Source organism: Podarcis cretensis, assembly GCF_951804945.1.
Source record: "Podarcis cretensis genome assembly, chromosome: 4".
NCBI classification, from domain to species: Eukaryota; Metazoa; Chordata; class Lepidosauria; order Squamata; family Lacertidae; genus Podarcis; species Podarcis cretensis.
This window is the reverse complement of record NC_137173.1, coordinates 20,259,613-20,279,974: the sequence shown is the minus strand read 5'-3', so window position 1 is coordinate 20,279,974 and position 20,362 is coordinate 20,259,613. Positions and strand designations below refer to the sequence as shown.

The window sequence follows — 20,362 nt, the reverse complement described above, 5'->3', positions numbered from 1 at the left end:
AAGCCTGGGCCGACTGGTATGGAAAGAGGTGCTCCATCAAGTGCCTAAGTACCAAGTCATTCTCGGCTTTGTATTTTAACATCCATACCTTGAATTGGACATACTACAATATAGGCAGCCAGTGCAGATCCTGTAGAACAGGTTTTAAATGGCTGTGCCAATCAATACCCTCGTACCACCATTTTGTGCTAGCTGCAGTTTCCATACTGTCTTCAAGGGTGCGTTAAGAGTAGTCAAGAAAAGTCATCAGAGCTTGCAAATTGGACTGACAGAATCACAATATCCCTTTAAAAGTGCATCCTTTTATCTCAAAATAAGCGACTTCTTTCTCACAGGAACACGAGTTTGGAAATGTTACACCTCTTAATAGTTAGAAAAATATAGAAGGACGTTCTGTAACCCAAAACATGTTTAGGAAATAATACAGGGTCTTTTTTTCAATCAGTAATTTATTAAGCTAGTTTTTTAAAAATATAAAATAAATAAAGTTAAAATGTATCAATGCAACAACCTAGTTTTAAAAAGAAAACTTTGTAACAGCAGAATATTAGTCAATACAGGAGCACCAAAACATTTTAGAGAATATATTCTGCAAGTATTGGTATGGCCTTACAGTTTTCAACAATAATACAAATAGCATGTGTGCAAAATCAGTATCAGTGCCCAATGTCTAGATAAATAGATTTCACTATAAATAACAGAATCTTGACAAGTTATTACTATTTATTAAATATTAATATAATTCATTAAAGCTACACTTTAAAAAAAACAACCCCTCTAATAATCAAATATATCTGAGAAGAGAGTCAATTATAAAAACAAGCTTCACCAAAAGAGTGGTACAAAACATAGATGTGTCGTTTCAAAGGATTCACAATCAAATAGGCAAAATTCTGTTCATGGATGTTGGATGATGGGTAACAAAGGCCATGAGCATCCTAGAAGACGAAATATTTAGCATTAATATAAGGTACTAATGTGTGATACAAATTCATCCTGAATACTACAAAGCCTGACTTAAATGGGATTAAGCATGCACAGCTCTTTGGCTCTGTTCTGTTTGAATTTGGCTTGTTTCAGTAAACCACATGCGGGAGATCAGATACTATTGGGGCTCATCACATCAGCTCTGCACTGCAGGTAACCTGAAAAGATTATCAGCACAACCGGGCTGGAAGTGGCTTGGACTGGTAGTGGTCAGTTGTCTCACATTTCCCCTGCCCTCATTTCTGCTACATAGGGAACAGAGGCAGCTGAGGAGGAAAGAGAGGAGACAAGAGACTGCAGTTAATGGGAGAGTGCTGGCAGAACTAAGTCCAAAGACAGAGCTGTCTCCATCTCTTAGCAAGAACTGCTGCATGAAAGGGGACTATGGAAGCATCTTTTCCAGGCAAATATCACTCAGTGGAGAGCCAGAAATATTGCAGGTGAAGGTGCTGTACTGTCAGTTGTGGGACTACAAGGAGCGCTACTACAGAACTGATTAATGTCTTTCAACAGCAGGGGCAAAAATACCGAATTGGCATGAATATAAGCCTCACTTTTCCCCCAAATTCCGACCGTGAAAAGGTAAAGTGCAGCTTATGGTTTGCAGCCAGGAGCACAGGGCAAACAGCGCCAGGAGCGCGGCAAAGCGGCGCCCAGCCTGCGCGTTGTCCCCCGTCCTCTCCCCCAAGGCCAGGAAGGGAGAGAGTGACGAAGGGGAAAGGCTGCCGGCAACACAGTGTGGCTCCCCCTGTCAGGAGGTGCTACACACAAGTAGGTATCTGGCAGAGACACATGCCCAGCTGGCATGTTCTCTCCCTCCTGGTTGGTCGTTCGGGAGTCTCAAAGACTTTCTCCAGCCCAAACATCACAGAGACTGATGCCTCAGAGGCATCAGCACACTTCAGGAACAGCAGAGTATGGGCAGTCAGCGTAACAGACTCAGGAGCGCAGCATTTTGGCTAAACTACTTTATTTACATATAATATACTTGGAGCGTTCTAACTCGACTCCTTCCTCATCAGCATCAAACAGGAAAGAGAGAGAGACAAAGGCAAGTGTCTTACATCACGGAACACAGTAATACAAATATCCTGTCTCCGTCACTTCCCACTATGTGGAATGAAAACATACACCGTCATGTGATAAAAACAATCCCATGACTGCAAGCACAGGGAATGAATCCTAAGACACACACACACACACACACACACACACACACACACACACACAGAGTATGCGGCCAGGAGCAGCAAGGAATGGAGTGGCTTATATTCGGGTGCGACTTATATTCAGGCCAATACAGTAAATTAGTTTTTAGGAGGGGAATCAGGGAGAGCAACAGTGCTGATCTGGGTTTCTTGACTTTGCAGGTAAGAACAAGAAGGATGCAGTGCCTCTTTGAGTGTCACACAAGTCTTTTTAGGCCCTATTGGCCAAAGGAACATTCTAAACAGATTGCTAAGTTGCTCCTAATTATGGGTTTCCTGAATCTAACTCTACTACTATGCTAACAAATCTGAGTAAGTTTTTGCTACATACTATAATTATTCCTGATTATTTGGGACAAAACTGCTGCCTATTTACATCAGTTTCCCCACCTCCCACCCCCATGCACACACGCACGCACACATACTTTAAAATAAAAATGGCTACACCATATTATATTAAATACAGTAGTATAAAAATAGTATAGTAGAAATACTACTGATCCCTCTTATGGTGTTTTGCTGGATGGCAAAGGTCATCCTCTTTAGAGATACCTTTCTACAACTCTTTTCGTAGCTCTATTAAGGATACTCATCTGTTGACATTTTGATTAACAATGCTGCTGCTATTTTCATGGCCTTGTCCTATTATTATAGCTTATGTTTTATCTCATGGCTTTTATACCTTTTATACATTTTGCAATAGAAGGTTCTGATATCTTATTATCAAGTTTGCTAGTTGCATTGGACCTTTTGGTAGAGACAGAGTAAAATAAATTAACACTGAACTTCAAATCTGCAAGCTGTCCACACTGAAAATGCTGGTTCTTCAGGCACGCTGGGTGCTGATTTTAGCAGTATCTAAATCAAAGTTTTGCTTAGGGAAATGCAAAATCTATAGCTGTAGAGGTACTCTGTTTTTGCAAAACCAAACCTCAAATACTAGTGTTATGTTCTAACCCTCATATCAACTGAATCTGTAAATCCAGCCAGATGGGTGGGGTATAAATAAATTATTATTATTATTATTATTATTATTATTATTATCATCCTCATTATCTCTTACTAAATCTAACTTGAGAGTTTTACAGTGTCTCACAATTTCTAAAGTTGTTCTTGAGTTTTTCTTAGATGTATAACCATTAAGGTATGCAACTCCATTTTCTTATCTCATTGACATGCAAACTACAAGTAAGTGACTATCATTCTCTTTCCTTAGGGAAGTAAACTAAGGGCATTTTCACATGCTACTTAGAAAGGCAAATGCTAGTCCTTAAAAAAGGAGAAGTTGTTTCATTGAATGGGTTTTCTTTATCTGATTGGCAGCATTTAAAATTCTATAGGTCTGCATTTTATTTGAGGCTACCTATATTGAAATCCAGTTTGACATGGAAGCCATAAAAATACCTTGCTCTTCCCCATAGCGGAATACTTTTAAAACCGCGGGGATGCGGGTGGCGCTGTGGGTAAAACCTCAGCCCTAGGGCTTGCCGATCGCATGGTCGGTGGTTCGAATCCCCGTGGCGGGGTGAGCTCCCGTCTTTCAGTCCCAGCCCCTGCCCAGCTAGCAGTTCGAAAGCACCCTTAAGTGCAAGTAGATAAATAGGTACTGCTTTATAGTGGGAAGGTAAATGGCGTTTACGTGTGCTGTGCTGGTGCAGGCTCGCCAGAGCAGCTTCGTCACGCTGGCCACGTGACCCGGAAGTGTCTGCAAACAGCGCTGGCCCCCAGCCTCTTAAGTGAGATGGGCGCACAACCCTAGAGTTGGACACGACTGGCCCGTACGGGCAGGGGTACCTTTACCTTTTTATATTGAAATCCAGTTTGACATGGAAGCCATAAAAATACCTTGCTCTTCCCCATAGCGGAATGCTTTTAAAACCATAGGTTAAAATGAAATTCTTTGTCTGATTTGCCTTTTTGAGAAATGTGTTCAGTCTATGTAAAGTCCTTGAAATTCTGGTATCTGAAGATGTTTGTGGCCAGGCAAAATAGAATTTCCCCCCTACTTACTGCATTGTCCATTGCCCAAGGAAGAAAGAGGGCAAAAACTGGAAACGGGTGTGCACAAAATTCGCATATTCTAATTTATATGTATAAATGCAAAGTTAGAAATATTGGGTTGGGTCCATCTAATTCTACTCAGAGCAGACCCACTGAAATTATTTTCAATATGTCTGCTCTGACTAGGACTACCATTGAAGACGCCCAATATGATTTAAACAGAGGCACCATCTGCACAATACATTTAATGCAGTATTATACCACTTTAAAGAGTCATGGCTTCCTCCAAAAAAAATACTGGGAACTATAGTTAAGGTTGCTGATAATGGTTAGACCTCTACTCCCCTCACGGAGCTATAATTTCCAGAGTTCGCTGGGAAGAGATATTGATTGTTCAGCCACTCTGGGAATTGTAGCTTTGTGAGGGGAATGGAGTGCTCTGCATGCAACAGGTACCAACTTTAATCCCCTGGCATCTGTACGCACAGCTAGGAAAGACCCCCCTCTCTCTAGAAAGCCACTGTACGGCACTATAGACAATACTGAACTAGATGGATTGATGGTCTGTGTTAGTATAAAGCAGCGTCATATGTACTTAAGGCTCACAGTACTATAAATGATAATAATGTTCACAGTGGATTGAAATCTTGAGAAATGGGTTGGGTTGATGATTAACAGACTGATGAGCCAAACATCATTATATAGCTATTATACAGTCCTATTTATCAAAGTTTCCATTGAATTATAAAAGAATCTATCATTTTAAACAGAAAACCTTTTATCATCCTCTTTGTCTGCAGGTGGGTGGTCAAGCATTTGTTACATGATTAGCACTCTGGGACTAAGGTTAGATTCTCAGCTGTTGTTAAAAAATCACATAGAAAGAGTGACCAAGACAGCTTTCTTTCACCTGTGTCTTACGACTAGAATATTTGTCATTTTCTATTTCTTATTTTCGGATGCAGACTTAGATGCAATGACTCATGGCTGGGCTCCCACAAGCACTTAATGACATTGAAGAGAAATTAATTGAAGAACAACTCCAAAACAGAAGCAGGACAGGACAGAAATGCAACTGTATCCTTAAATAGATTTTCTGATCATAAGCAGAATACCCAGTTTAACTTGGAAGATTGTTGTATAAATAGAAAAGGTTACGTCCAAATCTGCAACATCCATTTATACAACCACATCAAGATGGTCCTCAGATTTACAAAAGTAAGTTGTAGTAATGGATGCAATCAAGTGCTGTAATATATTGGATGCCAACATAGCTAAAGCCATCGTAGTTCTCATTCTTAAAGTGTTATGTAAAAACTGAGAAAAAATAATTATAAAATCTTGCAGAAAAATCCTCATGGTTCAGCAAAAATTATGCACTTTTATGTCTCATTGGTTTTGATGGGAGTGATCCTAGCACATGTTTACCTCTCCCATTCTGGCCATAAGAAGTTTGTGTCAATGTCTAAACAAACATGTTAACAAGATTTAAAGGAGAAAACACAACAATAATTTCTAATAAATTTTATTCCTTTTTTTGACAATGAGAAGAAACATGGTTTGTCACCCAACTCAAATTATGCTTTTGAAATGTTCTAAAAATTTGAACTAAAGTAGTCAATAGATGCACAATTTTGTTGGATGACTTCTCAGCTATTTGTAATGATTTTTGTTTATTATTTTATCTTCAACAGGTCTTTGAAAGATTATGGTTATTGAAACTTGCACTTTTTTGTGTATAACATTTCCTGTGAATTTTTGTTCTTAAGCGCTTAGTGTTATAACAACAATTTCACCCATCAAAATCAATGGGATGTAAAAGTACTTTGCTGTGGCTTGATCATGCCCAAACAGTGTTTGCTTGACTGTCTTTTTTCATAATTTGCTTGAAATTTATATCTGAAAATATTTTTGGTTACATGATTAGTACCCCTCCTCCTAATGAAATACTTACATAAGCGCAGACTTTAAAAATGGTAGATATTATTTTTATTTCCTTAGTTTCAGGATCCTTTTGAACACTGAAATTCAAAAAAGTATAAACTGTTTTAATAATGACATCTGGAACAGTCAGAACTTACAGTCCAAGACAGACTGTGTGGATTGGCAGCTAAAGAGTTAATAGAACACAAGATCATATGAGACCTTCAGGGTCAAAGAAGGAGCGGTAGAACAACAAGTAAAAACATGAAACATAATAGAAAAAGAGAAAGGAAAGCTTCCAGAAGAGAGTGGCTAGCAAGTGGGTGGGAAAATATTGAAAAATGTCATGGCAGCCAAGAGTGAACACTGTCTTGCTAAGGGTGTTATGGCTTTAAGCTGTGTTGGGAGATCTGAGTGGAAAAATGGAGGAAAAGGTGGAATTAAGAAATGAAAAGGAAAGGGAGGAAAATGACTCCAGAAGATTTTTAGAGTATGTTGTGAACCCCTTATTCCCAAGCTTCTTTTTGGACTGGTGCTCCAACTAGCCATGGCAAGGGTGGGAGTGGAATTCTGTATGTTGCTGCTCAATTTGCAGGTTGCTAGAATAGGATCACACTCATAAACCTTATTGGGTATGCTTTCTACCTGGGAGCCAGCTTCTACCCATATCTTCTGTGGACAAGGTTGTTCCTTATAAGATGACAAGGAATAGACTAGGCATTTATACTAGCATTGCAAACTTGTTTCCTGCCCAGCCCTGCTTAGATCATATATATGATGCCATTGCAAAGCTGAAACCTGCCCCACAGCACCTTCCATGATCACACCAACAAGTAAAACAAGTAAGTAAATCAGATTCACATTAAAAAAGCAAAAACATAGTCACCTCACAAGTTCTTTATATAAAGCCTTTGTGGTTTCTAAGTATGGACCAAGTTCATCTTCATATTGACAAAGAGCTCCTCCAAGGCAAAGATGCTTAAAAAGACAGAAGAGAAATTCCTCCCGGTCTAAATGGCTAAATAAGTCATAGTGGTCTGAATCTTCCAGTAGAAGTACCTATCATGAGACAAGGAGGAAAGACAGTGTAATATGGATATTATATTACAAAAAGACACTATTTTGTATTCCCAGTGGTTTATGTTTATATATATATATATATATATATATATATATATATATATATATGCAGTAAATTTGGTAATTAATTTGTGTATAATTAAAAAAGAAAAGTATGCAGTGCTGCAGCAGGGAATCTAGACCGCAGTCTGGCCCAATAACTGACCAAACTGCACAGCTGCCATCAACTTTGAAACATATGTCAACAAGAACTAGCCCCATTAAAAAAAGTCACCAGTTGCTAGAAAACATTTTTTTGCCCCTGGAAATTCAGTGTCCTCCACCACGATTAAACAGAGGTGGTTCTAGGGTGGTGTCATAGACTGGCTGGATGCAGAGTAGTAGTGGGAGGCAGCAGCTGGGGGATTGATGGTGGGACAATGTGTGGTCAGAGGGAGAAGAGAGAGAAGACTGGGAAGAGGAGGTGTTGGAAGCTGAAGAGGCAACAGGCTTTAGGGGGCAGGAAGAGGCTGTGGCAGAGGGCAGTCCAGACTCATTGAGGCAGGAGGCGGGAGGGAGGGAGGCAGACAGAGATGAGGCAGACTGCTGAAGAATCCAGGGAGTCTCCCCCTCCTGCTGCGACCAGTTCCCCTCTCCCATCTCCCAGAACACGCAGAGAAATCAAAAGTGTGGAGCAATGAGATAAAAGGCGACGGAGCATCAGATTGCTGGGGACGGATCCAGGGAAGGAGCCTTAGAGAGTGGTGGGAAGCAATCCTCGCAGCGGCTTCATTAGGGCAAGACTGGGAAGCATTGCTGTGACCACTAGGACTGCGCTGTTTTGTTTCTCTGAATAAAGAGTTAACATCACTGACATCGGGTCCGGACAGGTAGCACGACTGGTGTGGTTGCACTAGGCACTGCACTGCAGGGGGTGCCAAAACAACGCTATAGATTGGAACATGAGAGGTGGGGGGTGCTGAATTTTAGCATTCCACAGGGCCCAAAATCCGCCACTGGCTTAAGTCCAGCAACATCTAGAAAGCCACAGGCTATTCACTGCTCTAGCACATCTTAAGTTATCAGTCTTCCTTAAGAGCAATGTCTATATACCAGCCCACAAAACCAGGGGAGGTCACCATCAGTCAAGATGCAGTAGCGCGTCCTAATTTTATCACGATGAGCTTTTTTTGGACATAGAAACACTTCCTGAACCTCAAGCAGGTTTTGACTCTGCAGAGGCAAAAAGGAACTGAGCAAGTGAATTTCTTGTTCTGCACCACAATTGGTCAAAGGGAGGAGTAGGAGTACGCTCCAAGCATAAAAGGCTTGTATATTTCGCAATATGTAATAAAACTGGCTGCAAAATGCAGTTCTCTGAAACTACATGCTGACATCAGAAGATGATAGCAAAATTGAAAGAAAATTGAGAAAAAACACTTTAGTGCTGTTTATGAACACACAATCCATATGGAGGCTATCAATATTAGCTGTGATAACTATGTGGTTGCCCTGGCAAGAAAAAGTGACTAATAAATGATAATTAAACTATAAAATAATAATAGACAGAAGACAGATGTTAACTACACTTGTACTAACCTTTCTTAATTCATCAGCAATGAGAATATCATCGTGATATTCATCAAAACACTTTACAATACTTCCACTTTCTCGAACAACCCCTTTACAGTATAATCGGTCAAAAAATGACATGGAAACTTGCTTGCACAGAATATTCTTGACATCAATTTTTCTCACACTGGTATCTGAAACATATGGCAGAAATCAAATGAACAATCACAATAGCATTTACAAATCTCCAAGATTATATTTTCATATCTGAACAAAGTGGCTTAATACTATCAAGGTTACATTTTAATTTGGAACATTTTAAACCTGTTGAAATGTTTCCCAACTTACTACATAAGAAAAATATGACTACCTTTAGACCCAGTGTGGTGGAATAGGCATAGAGTTTGGTTAAGAGAAAGCAAGATAAATTCCAAGACAATTACAAGCAGGTCACAAAGCATACAAAAGTTGGCAAAACTCCCAACTTGGTGTAGAATTCTTCCCTCTTCCCTAATGTCTAGTCCAGCACACGGTGAAGATATTTTAATGTGAAGCAGCCAATGAAATGGTGCAGGCATGACGAAATGTGAAATGTTGTGACGTGAGGACACAGGGTAGGTGGAACTAGACACTTTGGGATAGAAGGGGGGTTACACGGATACACCATTTTCAACAGCATTCTCATGTTCTTTGTAAGTACTGTAGTTCCATTCCCAGTAGGGTGGCCTTTGTAGATCACTTATCTCACAGGCTAAAATGTTGCCCTGAGGAAGAGCAGTATGCAAATGTAACAAGCACACATTGGGCATGATCAGCTTAGAACTTCTTAGAACTTCTGTTCAGTGGACTGGAATGAACAGGAAATATGCAAGTGTTCTCTTGCCCAATTTTCAATTATGAAATAATAATGAACAGCTCATATAAAATTATTTATTCAGTAGTATCAAAGCTGAGGAAACCACAAAAAGGAAGTAATAAAGATGTCAATGCAGAAAGAGGTACTTTTACTCAGTCTCCAAAAAAAAAAAAAAAACCTTAAAGGCTATCTTAAAAATAAATAGATCAGGAACTCTTTTGAAGAGACTAAGATGAAAGGGAAACAGCTGACAATGCATTAATGTCTGCAAATGCAGGCGATAATGTTCATCATATAAATTTAATACATTTTACATCACCTTTCAACGGTAAACAGATCAAGAAATGTTTTAACAGACCACAAGCAACAGTAGGGATTTAAATAAAAGTTTGAATATTGTTACTTAATATTTAACAATCTTTTAATATTGTTCATTGTCATTTTATGAATGTATCTTCATGCTATTTTGGTATAAGCTGTGTTGGAAGGATCTGTATCCTGAAAAGCAATATATAAATAACCGCTACCAATCACACCATCATTAGAATCAGCAAGTCATTTTGCAGAGGAAAAGGAATTATCACACTGAAAACGGATTTGAAAGAGAAGTTGTCCTGAAGTTGTTATTTTTACCTAATGTAGTCCATTGTCCAGAAGGGGAAATCAATTTCAAATTGCTGTTAACATCTGGATGATTAAAAAAGGCCTGCAAGTAGAGTCAATAACAATTGGCAGTTAAACAGATTCTATTATCCAATTTGATACATGTATCAAGGTGGCTTTGGCTTGATTTAAGACCATAAAGGGGCCCTGCACCAGAGGTCCACCAGTCCTATATTTCCCACTAGCCAAACATATGTCTATAGGAAGCCCCCAAGTAGAACATGAGGAAACAGCCCCTTTCTGTTGTTGTTCATCAGTGATGTGCTGCCTCTGACACAGTCATAATAACTAGTAACCATTGACAGCTTCATCCTTGGTAAATTTGTCTAATCCTCTCCAAATGTCTGAAATTCAAGATTGCTGACCAAATTAGGGTTTTCATTCATGAAACTACTGCTGCAAGTCACTCCACAGATAAACGTCTGGAACGTGAGAAGGATTTATACCCATGTCTATTTATAAATGAGACAGGTCTGCCCAGCTGCTTCTGAGCAAACACAATCACAGTTTGCAAGTTCACACAGAGGTGTAGTTCTTCCCCTTAACACACACACACACACACACACACACACACACACACACTATGGGAATGACCTGTAGAAGCACTCTTGTGAACAAAAAAATAAGTATTGTGGAAAATGAGAAACAAGCTTTTAAAAAAATAAATAAATAAATATGTTGTCTTACTTAATATAATAGAAATCACTAAGTAGCATACATAAAAACAAGAAAAACACAATCACATTCAATAAAATATCCTAAAAACTAAAATTTAAAAATGCAAATGTATATCACAAATTAAACTGATCAGTCTACAAAACCAGGGTTGGAAACATGGTTGTATTTAAAATAATGCATGCTGCTGTTTTGCCCTGTTGTGCTTCTAGCCATTTGATATTTTAATGCTGCTTCCGTTTTAGTAATATTTATTACACACCACTTTGAACATTTTAATCAAAATTCCAAAGTGGCCTATAAATCTACAGACTACCTCAAAAGCTGGTGGACTCTCTCATTCACTGGAGGTTTTTAAACAAGAGGTTGGATGTCTATCTGTCTTGGATGCAACAGCTGCGATTCTTGGGGTCAGCCTAGATGACCCTTAGGTGTCCCTCCACGAAACCCACTTTTAAACTAATAAACCAGATTAGGTTAACTACCATAATGAAATCATCCCTCTGGTAGCCTTTGAAGTTCTGATCAAAGCTGAATGCCTGTGCAGCGATTCTGCCATCCATGGACCTGCGGAATGTAGAAAAAGGCTTGTATTCTTCATGTAATAATAATAGGCATGAGGGGATTCTGCACTGGAAAAAATGATGATAAAAGAATCTTTAACGTGGAATTTTATTTTATTTTTTGAAAAGTGATTTAAGTTCTGGAGCAGAGGTGGATGCCAGCAACGATTTGCTGAAAGATTTCCAATTACAGCAGTGAAGCCTCTTGATTAAATCCTGATCCTGAAACGCACCTTGCCCTCCCACAGTCCTAAGGGCAGCCTCTAGCCAGAAGACTGACCCCCATTTTGCATTTCACCCCACTTTTCCCTCCCCCTTTCCTCCCCCCCCCCCCGCCTGAGAAACCGCAGGAGGAATGGCCGCTTCTCCCCACCACTTGAGGAGGCGGTCTCGGGTGTCCCTGCTCTCCAGCACTGGGAAGCTTTTTTGCGGGAGGTGATGGAAAGCGTAGCGCGGCTCCCCGCCTTCCTCCCCGTAGGCGGCCATTGCTGCTTCTGCAGGACGCGGGCTGTTCCCATGGCAACGCGCTCTCGCTGGCCGCTCAGCGTTGCACCTTTTTTTTAGTCCCCCCCCAGGAAACAAGCAGCCCGGTGACAACGGTTCCGCTTCTGCAACGCAGGAGATTTAACATCTGCAATCAGCTGGTGTGGGGGTAGGGAGCGGGGCGGCTGAGCTATTTTCTCCATATTTAAGTGGAGGGATATACTTCGCCTTTTAGGAAGTTTTAGTCGCTCTCTCTCAATGTATATATGTGTGTGCGTATTTGTGTGTTGCTGTGTTTTCATTAGTCTTTAAGATATATACCGGTATACACACGCCTGTTTTGGTTAGTCATTGTTATATATGTTTTACACAGCGAATAACAAACACATTTATTATGTCTGTGTATGTCTATTATGCTCACAATAGCACATGATGGGCACACAAGGCCACTTCCATTGGTAGAATTGGCGCTGCTACAGGTGTGACACGGATTTGTAAATTCGGAAACCTCAGAAATCAGGGAGCATATCTTTACTGAGGATCTGTTTGCAAAATATTGTGGACTTCTTTGACTTTTTCATTTGTTTTTAGCTTCACGGCTAATCCTTAGCTGATACTCCATCTTGACTTTATGACTTGAACATCAAGCCAGCTTTTTGCTCACTGTTTTGTGGCATTCTAAAGGTAAAGGTAAAGGTACCCCTGCCCGTACGGGCCAGTCTTGACAGACTCTGGGGTTGTGCGCCCATCTCACTTAAGAGGCCAGTTGGTCTTAATAAAAGTATTGCCATACACACACACATTTGTAAGTTTAGTGTGGCAGCGCCTGCACTTTGGAACCCGCTGCCTATTGAGATCAAGCAGGTGCCTTCACTGTACTCTTTTCGGCACCTGCTAAAAACATTCCTGTTTAGACAAGCCTACCCAGGTGCTTAGAAAGTTGAGATAATTTTAATCTGCATGAGTGTTTTACCTTTTGTATGTTTTGAAGCAAAAAATTCTGAGAGCTGTCAGAAGAAGGAACAGTTTAGGGAGTTGGGTATGTTTAGCCTGGAAAAGAGGAGACTGAGAAGAGATATGATAGTTATTTTGAAACATCTAAAGGGCCGTCACATGGAAGATGGAGCAAGCTTGTTTACTCCTGCTCTGGAGGGTACGACCCAAACCAATGACTCCAAGTTACCAGAAAGAAGATTCCGGCTAAACACCAGGAATAACTTTCTGACAGTAAGAGCTGTTCGACAATGGAATGGATTCCCTCCAAAAGTGGTGGACTCGGCTTCCTTGGAGGTTTTAAAGCAGAGGTTGGGTATCCATCTGTCAGTCATATGTGAGAGTCCTGCATTGTGGGGGGGGGGTTCTCAATGACTCTTGGGACCCTATGGTTTCCCCCCTTGATTTTACTGTTTTATCTTTTGTAAACCGCTTCGAGGTTGTTTGTTGTCTTTACAATCAAGTGGTGTATCCGTTTTATGAAACAAACAAAATAATATACATAACGATTCGTCACTATGAAAATCACACACACTATGAAAGCAATTCAGCATGCACAAATTAAATAACTATCGTACAAGTCTTCCTGATGAGTGTTAGTAAACAGTGGCAGAAGCATCATTATTATATGCAGAGTCATCAATGTGGAAGTGTTTCAGCACTTTCTGCATACACCTGTAGCCTATTCCACCCCCCCAACCTGTTCCTGATCATTACTCCTAAGGGTGTATGCCACCGCCCTCTACCAAGCCCACTGCGCTCATCCCTGTCATTCATAACCTGTTCTGAATGAGGCAACAAACTTTGTTGGTTTCTTTGTATGTACTCTTTACCCCAGTTTTATTTGACTGACGCGTACAGCCTGACTTAGTATTTCTCTCTCCCCATCTCCTCCTCCTTCCAAGGGATTGGTAACATTTTAATTGGATTGATTTGGGCTGATGCTCAGTGGTATCGGTCATGCTAGCAAAATAAGCAAAATGCCAGCATGACTAAGGGTTTTTTAAGGCAGCAATCCAATGCATGCTTCTTTGAAAGCATGCCTCACTGTAGGGATGCGGGTGGCACTGTAGTCTAAACCACTGAGCCTCTTGGGCTTGCTGATTGGAAGGTCAGCAGTTCGAATCCCCATGACGGGGTGAGCTCCCGTTGCTCTGACCCAGCTCCTGCCAACCTAGCAGTTTGAAAGCACACCAGTGCAGGTTGATAAATAGGTATCGCTGTGGCGGGAAGGTAAATGGTATTTCCGTGTGCTCTGGTTTCTGTCACGGTGTTCCGTTGTGCCAGAAGCAGTTTAGTCAGGCATAGGCAAACTTGGCCCTCTAGATGTTTTGGGACTACAACTCCCATCATCCCTGACCACTGATCCTGTTAGCTAGGGATGATGGGAGCTGTTGTCCCAAAACATCTGGAGGGCCGAGTTTGGCTATGCCTGGGTTTAGCCATGCTGGCCACATGACCCAGAAGGCTGTCTGTGAATAAACGTCGGCTCCCTCGGCCTGAAAGCGAGATGAGTGCCACAACCCCATAGTCGCCTTTGACTGGACTTAACTGTCCAGGGGTCCTTTACCTTTTACTTCTGAGTAATAGGTAGTGGGATGATCTGGTGGTATAAACGTTAAGCACAGTTAGGAACAGATTGATTAGAATTTCAGCTTTTTCCTGTGAGGTTGCTGGTATAGTTATGGCCATCAATCTGCTCATCCCACGTAAGTATGGTCATCATGGATTCGGGCATCATCAGAGTGGCACTGGAAGCAGTTGCAGCTGCAGCTGGCTTCCAGCAGTTACTTTCTTGCACAGAAAGGAGTTGGAACATTGTGTTCTATAAGAATAATGTATGGGAACAGATATTGTAGAGCTTTGGAGATATAGATCAGATGCAAGAGGCTTCGCCCATTCAAGTCATTGTGTCAGCTGCCTGATCAGCCATTGAGTCAGGGTGTGTTCACTTCTCCAGCTGGTTGTTCCAGATCCTTAGGAGGTGAAAGGCCAAGGAAGGGCACGTGTAGGATGTTGGCAGGAAACACAGGTGAGTCTACACCTGTTCTTGCAGGTGTAGCCTGCAAGCTGGGATTCAAGGAAACAGGAAATCAGTTTTTAATAGGGATGCAGGTGGCGCTATGGGTTAAACCACAGAGCCTAGGGCTTGCTGATCAGAAGGTTGGCAGTTCGAATCCCCACAAAGGGGTGAGCTCCCATTGCTCAGTCGCTGCTCCTGCCAACCTAGCAGTTCGAAAGCACGAAGTGCAAGTAGATAAATAGGTACTGCTCCAGTGTGAAGGTAAACGGCGTTTCCGTGCACTGCTCTGGTTCGCCAGAAGCAGCTTAGTCATGCTGGCCACATGACCCAGAAGCTGTACGCCGGCTCCCTCAGCCAGTAAAGCAAGATGAGCGCCGCAACCTCAGAGTTGTCCGCGACTGGACCTAATGGTCAGGGGTCCCTTTACCTTTATTTATTTGGTTTTATTATAATTGTTGTAAACTGTCTTGGGAAGGGTGGTTGAGAAATGAATGAAATAAATTAAAACGTCTTCTTTCTGCAGAAGCTGCTCAATCTGTACACTTCAAAACTCACCTGAGTTTCCGTCCTCCATCACTTAATTTCAGATATGCCGACCCTGAGTTTACACCAGTGGCTATTATACCTTGCTTTGTCAGATAGAAGGGTGGCACAGAAAGTACCCCTACGCCTTATTGGCTGGGACCAACTGCCATTTGGCTCCTTCCCTCTCCAAATTGCCCCCATAATTAGCTACTCCGCCTAGTCATGGTGCTTAGGCAACCCCCACTTACACCTTAAAATTACAAGTGGGAGTCAAGGGATGGTGTTAAGTAGACCCCCCACCACCACATCTGATATGCATTCTAACCACATACACTGTCAGCCTTAATGTGATGGGCTTTATGCATGCATGTGGATGCTCTTCCACGAAAGGGTCCTAGGTCATTCAGATCTCCATGACTTCAGAGCTACCCTTGACCTTGTTAACACCAGGGCTCTGTTGCTTTCCTGTTGTGAGTCTTCTGCAGTTGTGGTGGAGGACATTTTGCCGCTTCTGGTCACTGCCTGCTTGGTGCTGACCCATGGCAGGGCCTTCTCAGGGGTGGCCCCCCATTTATGAACTGTCCACCGTAGTAATGTGCACCTATCTCCCTCGTTATTAACATTCAGGAGAAATTCAAACATGTTCACTCAAAAGATGATGGCTGGAAGAGATTGTTTCCAGCAACCTCGGCAGTATTCTTTGTGCGGATATGTGGCTGTATTAAAATGCTTTTAGATGCTCTTAATGGTTTTTAACTGGTTTTATTTGTTTTATTGTTAATTCCACTGGTTTGGCTGCTTTGCCACCCTGGGCTTCTGTGGGAGGAAGACTAGGGTGAAATAATAATGATAATAAGAATAATACTCTTCTTACACTCACACTTACTTGCAGATTTCACAGCTAACTCTTTGGACTAGTGGGGAATTGGGGTGGGTTGGGTCACCTGAACTATGGGGATAAGAGGATCCTGCAAGCAAAGGGGAGGGACATGGTCTAATGGTAAATGCATGCAGAAGGCCCCAGATTTAATCCCTGGTGTCTCCAGCTGCTGCTGAGAAAGTCCCATGCTTGAAACTCTAAGCTGCTTCCAGTCAGTGTAGATGATACTGAACTAGATGAGCCAATGGCCTGACTTAGTACACAGAGGCCTTCTACGTTCCTATGTTCCAAAGCGTGTTCCTACTGCTTCTTTTAACTGCTGAGCAGGAAGCCCTGCAGTTTCTTTGTCCAGCTTTTCTCAAAATAGCTTTTATTGCAAAATCCTGTTTTCTTTGTCTGTTGTTTACACTGGTTCAAATAAAGTTTATGAAGTGTTATAAAAACAGAGGGAACCAAATGTCATCCTCTGCTCAGTCTGCTAGGTCTTCTCAGCTTCACATGCTTTCTAGGGAGGAGCTATAGCTCCAGGTGGTGCTGTGGGTTAAACCACAGAGCCTAGGACTTGCCAATCAGAAGGCCGGCGGTTCAAATCCCCGTGACGGGGTGAGCTCCCGTTGCTCGGTCCCTGCTCCTGCCAACCTAGCAGTTCGAAAGCACCTCAAAGTGCAAGTGGATAAATAGGTACCACTCCGGCGGGAAGGTAAACGGCGTTTCCATACGCTGCTCTGGTTTGCCAGAAGCGGCTTAGTCATGCTGGCCACATGACCCGGAAGCTGTACGCTGGCTCCCTCGGCCAGTAAAGCAAGATGAGCGCCGCAACCCCAGAGTTGGTCATGACTGGACCTAATGGTCAGGGGTCTCTTTACCTTTTATAGCTCAGTGGTAGAGCATCTTCTTTGAATGCAGAAGGTTCTGGGTTCAATGCCCAGCATCTCCAAGTAGCAGGTGCTTTGATGCCCCATGGAAACTTTAGGTAGGAGATGCTTGAGGAGGTAAATAAAGCAACTTCCTATGCTCTGAAATATCTGGGTGTGTTTAGTGTTGAAACAAAGCAGCAAGACCCAGAGGTGTTTTCCCCCAAAAACAGTTCACTGTAACAAAGCAACAATGCATTCATTGTATGCATTAAGTTAAGGAGGCTTCCAGATAATTTGTGTATCGCTTCTTGGCCTTTTGGCCAAGAATCAAGTGTAGAATCCAGATTATTTATGTATTGGGCATTCATCTTGATTTGTTTGCCGAGAGAGTAGACAACTATTGGCTATTTAATGAACATTCATTCTGATTTGTTTGCAAGGAGGGAGCTTTGATGACATTGCATCTAGTGATGTGAGGTGAGAATATTCTCCAGAGAATATTCTCCACAAACTGTAAATTCTAATGTAAGAACCAGTTTTACAACCCACATTAAAAAACCTAGTAAATAATAAGTTAAGCTGTGATATTGCCAGTGTAAGTAATGAATAATGATTTTTTTTGATCCAGTTACATTACTGGGCATTGTGTCATTCACAATTGGCAGTTCTGAAATGTGAGCCGCAGAAAACATTTTTCTTTTTAGTTTTAAAAATGCTATTCATTTAAGTTGATGAACATTTGAATTTGTATGTATTTCAATTAAATGTAGTAGCCTTTCCCCCCTATTTTGCTGTGACCTAATTCCTAGAAATTCTATACCCTTGGCCATTACAGTGTGTTTTTTTGTTTTTTTTTTTACAGAAAGTACAGTAGTTTTAATGTTTTATACACTTAAAGTACCTAGGCCTATACAATTATGTGTAACAGCGTGTGAGGTGGCCTTGATTTAAACTGTTGACGTTTCTATACTTTTATTTAGTGCCAGTAACTGGTTTTTGCAGTGCCATTCAATGGTACAAGGTGCCATTTACCAGGGACTGATATACTGAAATATATATTTCTCTTCTTCTTCTTCTTCTTCCACCCCAGGGTTGGTCAAAGGTGAATGCAGCACTCAGGCTAAAGAGACTTAGGTATCCCTGTTCTAAGAGGCTGTTGAAGGAATAGTAAGAAAACCCTTTGAAATGCTTTCTAATGAGAAAAAAATCATTCCTTTCAGAGTAAGGATTTTCCCTGGAGCCAGTTGAATACCAGGTAAATGACACACCTTCCTTCTGGAAGCTTCTCTTGTTCCAAAGTCAGTCTTTGAGAATCGGGTTTTGCAAGATACTTAGGACCAATATATGTTTTATGTGTGTGTATGATTTAAGAAAGGCCTTTTACCCAGTTCCCTCCATTTAACCCAGGATAAGACCTTGAAATGCGAAGAGTGCAAAGAGATTTAATTGAACCATTTAAAAATAAACCCTCAAGCAAGTTGGCAGCCATTTAGGCCCTTGGAATGAATGAAGGTGTAATAAATAATATGCTCCAATCAGCTATCAGAATCTCAGTGCAGACATCAGGTAAAAATATATGCTCTAGCTCATGACTGATTTATTCTTCCTCAGCCATCCCATTTAAAAGGCATTAGATTGATGCCCTGAAAGTGACAAAAGTGTTGACTGAAAGATTAATATCACAATCAGATGAGAGATTAAAAACTCTGAAATCTAGGAACCTAGGAATAACCCGAGGGTTCTGAATAACCCTGACACAAAAGTAGTAAGAACATAAAAAGAGCCTGCTAGGTAAGACCAGTGGTCCATCTGATTCTGCATCCTGTTCTCACACTGGCCAATCAGATCATACTAATGGGAAGGATGTAAGCAGGACTTGAGCAAACAGCACTCTCTCATCCTGCAGTTTCTGGCAACTGGTATTCACAAGCTTACTGGTTTATACTTCCACTAAAATTAATGGGCCTAAGTTAGTTATGCTTGGTTACCTTGCACTGTGCTTTGCCTTGAATTATTTTGATTTTCTTATGTTGTACAGTGGTACCTTGAGTTACATATGCTTCAGGTTACATACGCTTCAGGTTACACACTCCGCTAACCCAGAAATATTGCTTCAGGTTAAGAACTTTGCTTCAGGATGAGAACAGAAATCGGGCTCCAGCGGTGCGGTGGCAACAGGAGGCCCCATTAGCTAAAGTGATACCTCAGGTTAAGCACAGTTTTAGGTTAAGAATGGATCTTCGGAACGAATTAAGTACTTAACCCGAGGTACCACTGTATTGTGCATTTGTACTGAATGCCTTTAGGGTTGCCATACATATCCGAAATACTGCAGTGTCCGGGTGGAAATTGGTAAAACCCTAGAATAGCTCATTTGGTTAGAGTGTAGTGCTGATAATGCCAATGTTGCAGGATTGATCTCTGAATGGGACAGCTGCATATTTGACTAGATCAGGCATGTCCAAAGTCCATTCTGGGAGCCTAATCTGGCCCACCATTCAAAGCTCAACTTTGGTCGGCCCTCATGCATGTTCACTTCAGCAACTCTGGCCCTCTTTGAAAAAAGTTTGGACACCCCTGGACTAGATGATCCTCAGGGTCCCTTCTAACTCTACAGTTCTAAGATTCTATTATTTTGCTGTTGTTTGTAAGTAGATAAGCTTGTGTAAAGCAACAAATAAGCTTGATGATTATGAAGTCAGTTTGCAATAAAGGTTTAGAATTGGGCTAGGTGCTGCATCACATTGAAGAAGCATAAACTTGAGTTCTGTGTCAATTTGATCAGCAATACAAAATGTAAGCTGAGAAGCCAACGTAAGAAAAACAATGGGGACAAAGCTTTTATTTGAGAGATATATCTCGGAAAGAATTATAATCTGCCCAGACATGAAGCATTTTTTTCCCTGCAGCAAAACTAAAACCTATGCAACGAATGTTGCATTGTAAAACCAACAACAAAATAAATGATAAGCTTTCAATTTATTTTCCCTTCAGAAAACTGCTGAAATACAAGAACATGAAATAATGGCATTAGCAGAGGAAAGTCCAGAAATGTTGAAGAAACAAAAAGCTGCAATATTTTTGACGTCTCGGA

General features: G+C 41.3%; 1 protein-coding gene and 1 long non-coding RNA gene across 2 annotated transcripts; one reads left to right on the top strand and one right to left on the bottom strand.

The window, feature by feature from the left end:
• Nucleotides 1–470: 470 nt before the first annotated feature.
• CFAP300 (cilia and flagella associated protein 300) lies at nucleotides 471–12,038 on the bottom strand. The gene is made up of 7 exons (XM_079974146.1): nucleotides 11,881–12,038; nucleotides 11,430–11,511; nucleotides 10,240–10,312; nucleotides 8,778–8,944; nucleotides 7,006–7,178; nucleotides 6,151–6,217; nucleotides 471–938 (listed from the first exon to the last, which is right to left on the bottom strand). The coding sequence occupies exons 1-7, from the start codon at nucleotides 11,991–11,993 to the stop codon at nucleotides 807–809; spliced, it is 807 nt and encodes a 268-aa protein (XP_079830272.1). The 5' UTR covers nucleotides 11,994–12,038; the 3' UTR covers nucleotides 471–806.
• On the top strand, nucleotides 946–5,697 carry LOC307215135. Its single transcript, XR_013838302.1, has 2 exons — nucleotides 946–2,507; nucleotides 5,162–5,697. It is a non-coding gene; the product is annotated as an uncharacterized lncRNA (long non-coding RNA).
• Nucleotides 12,039–20,362: the final 8,324 nt, after the last annotated feature.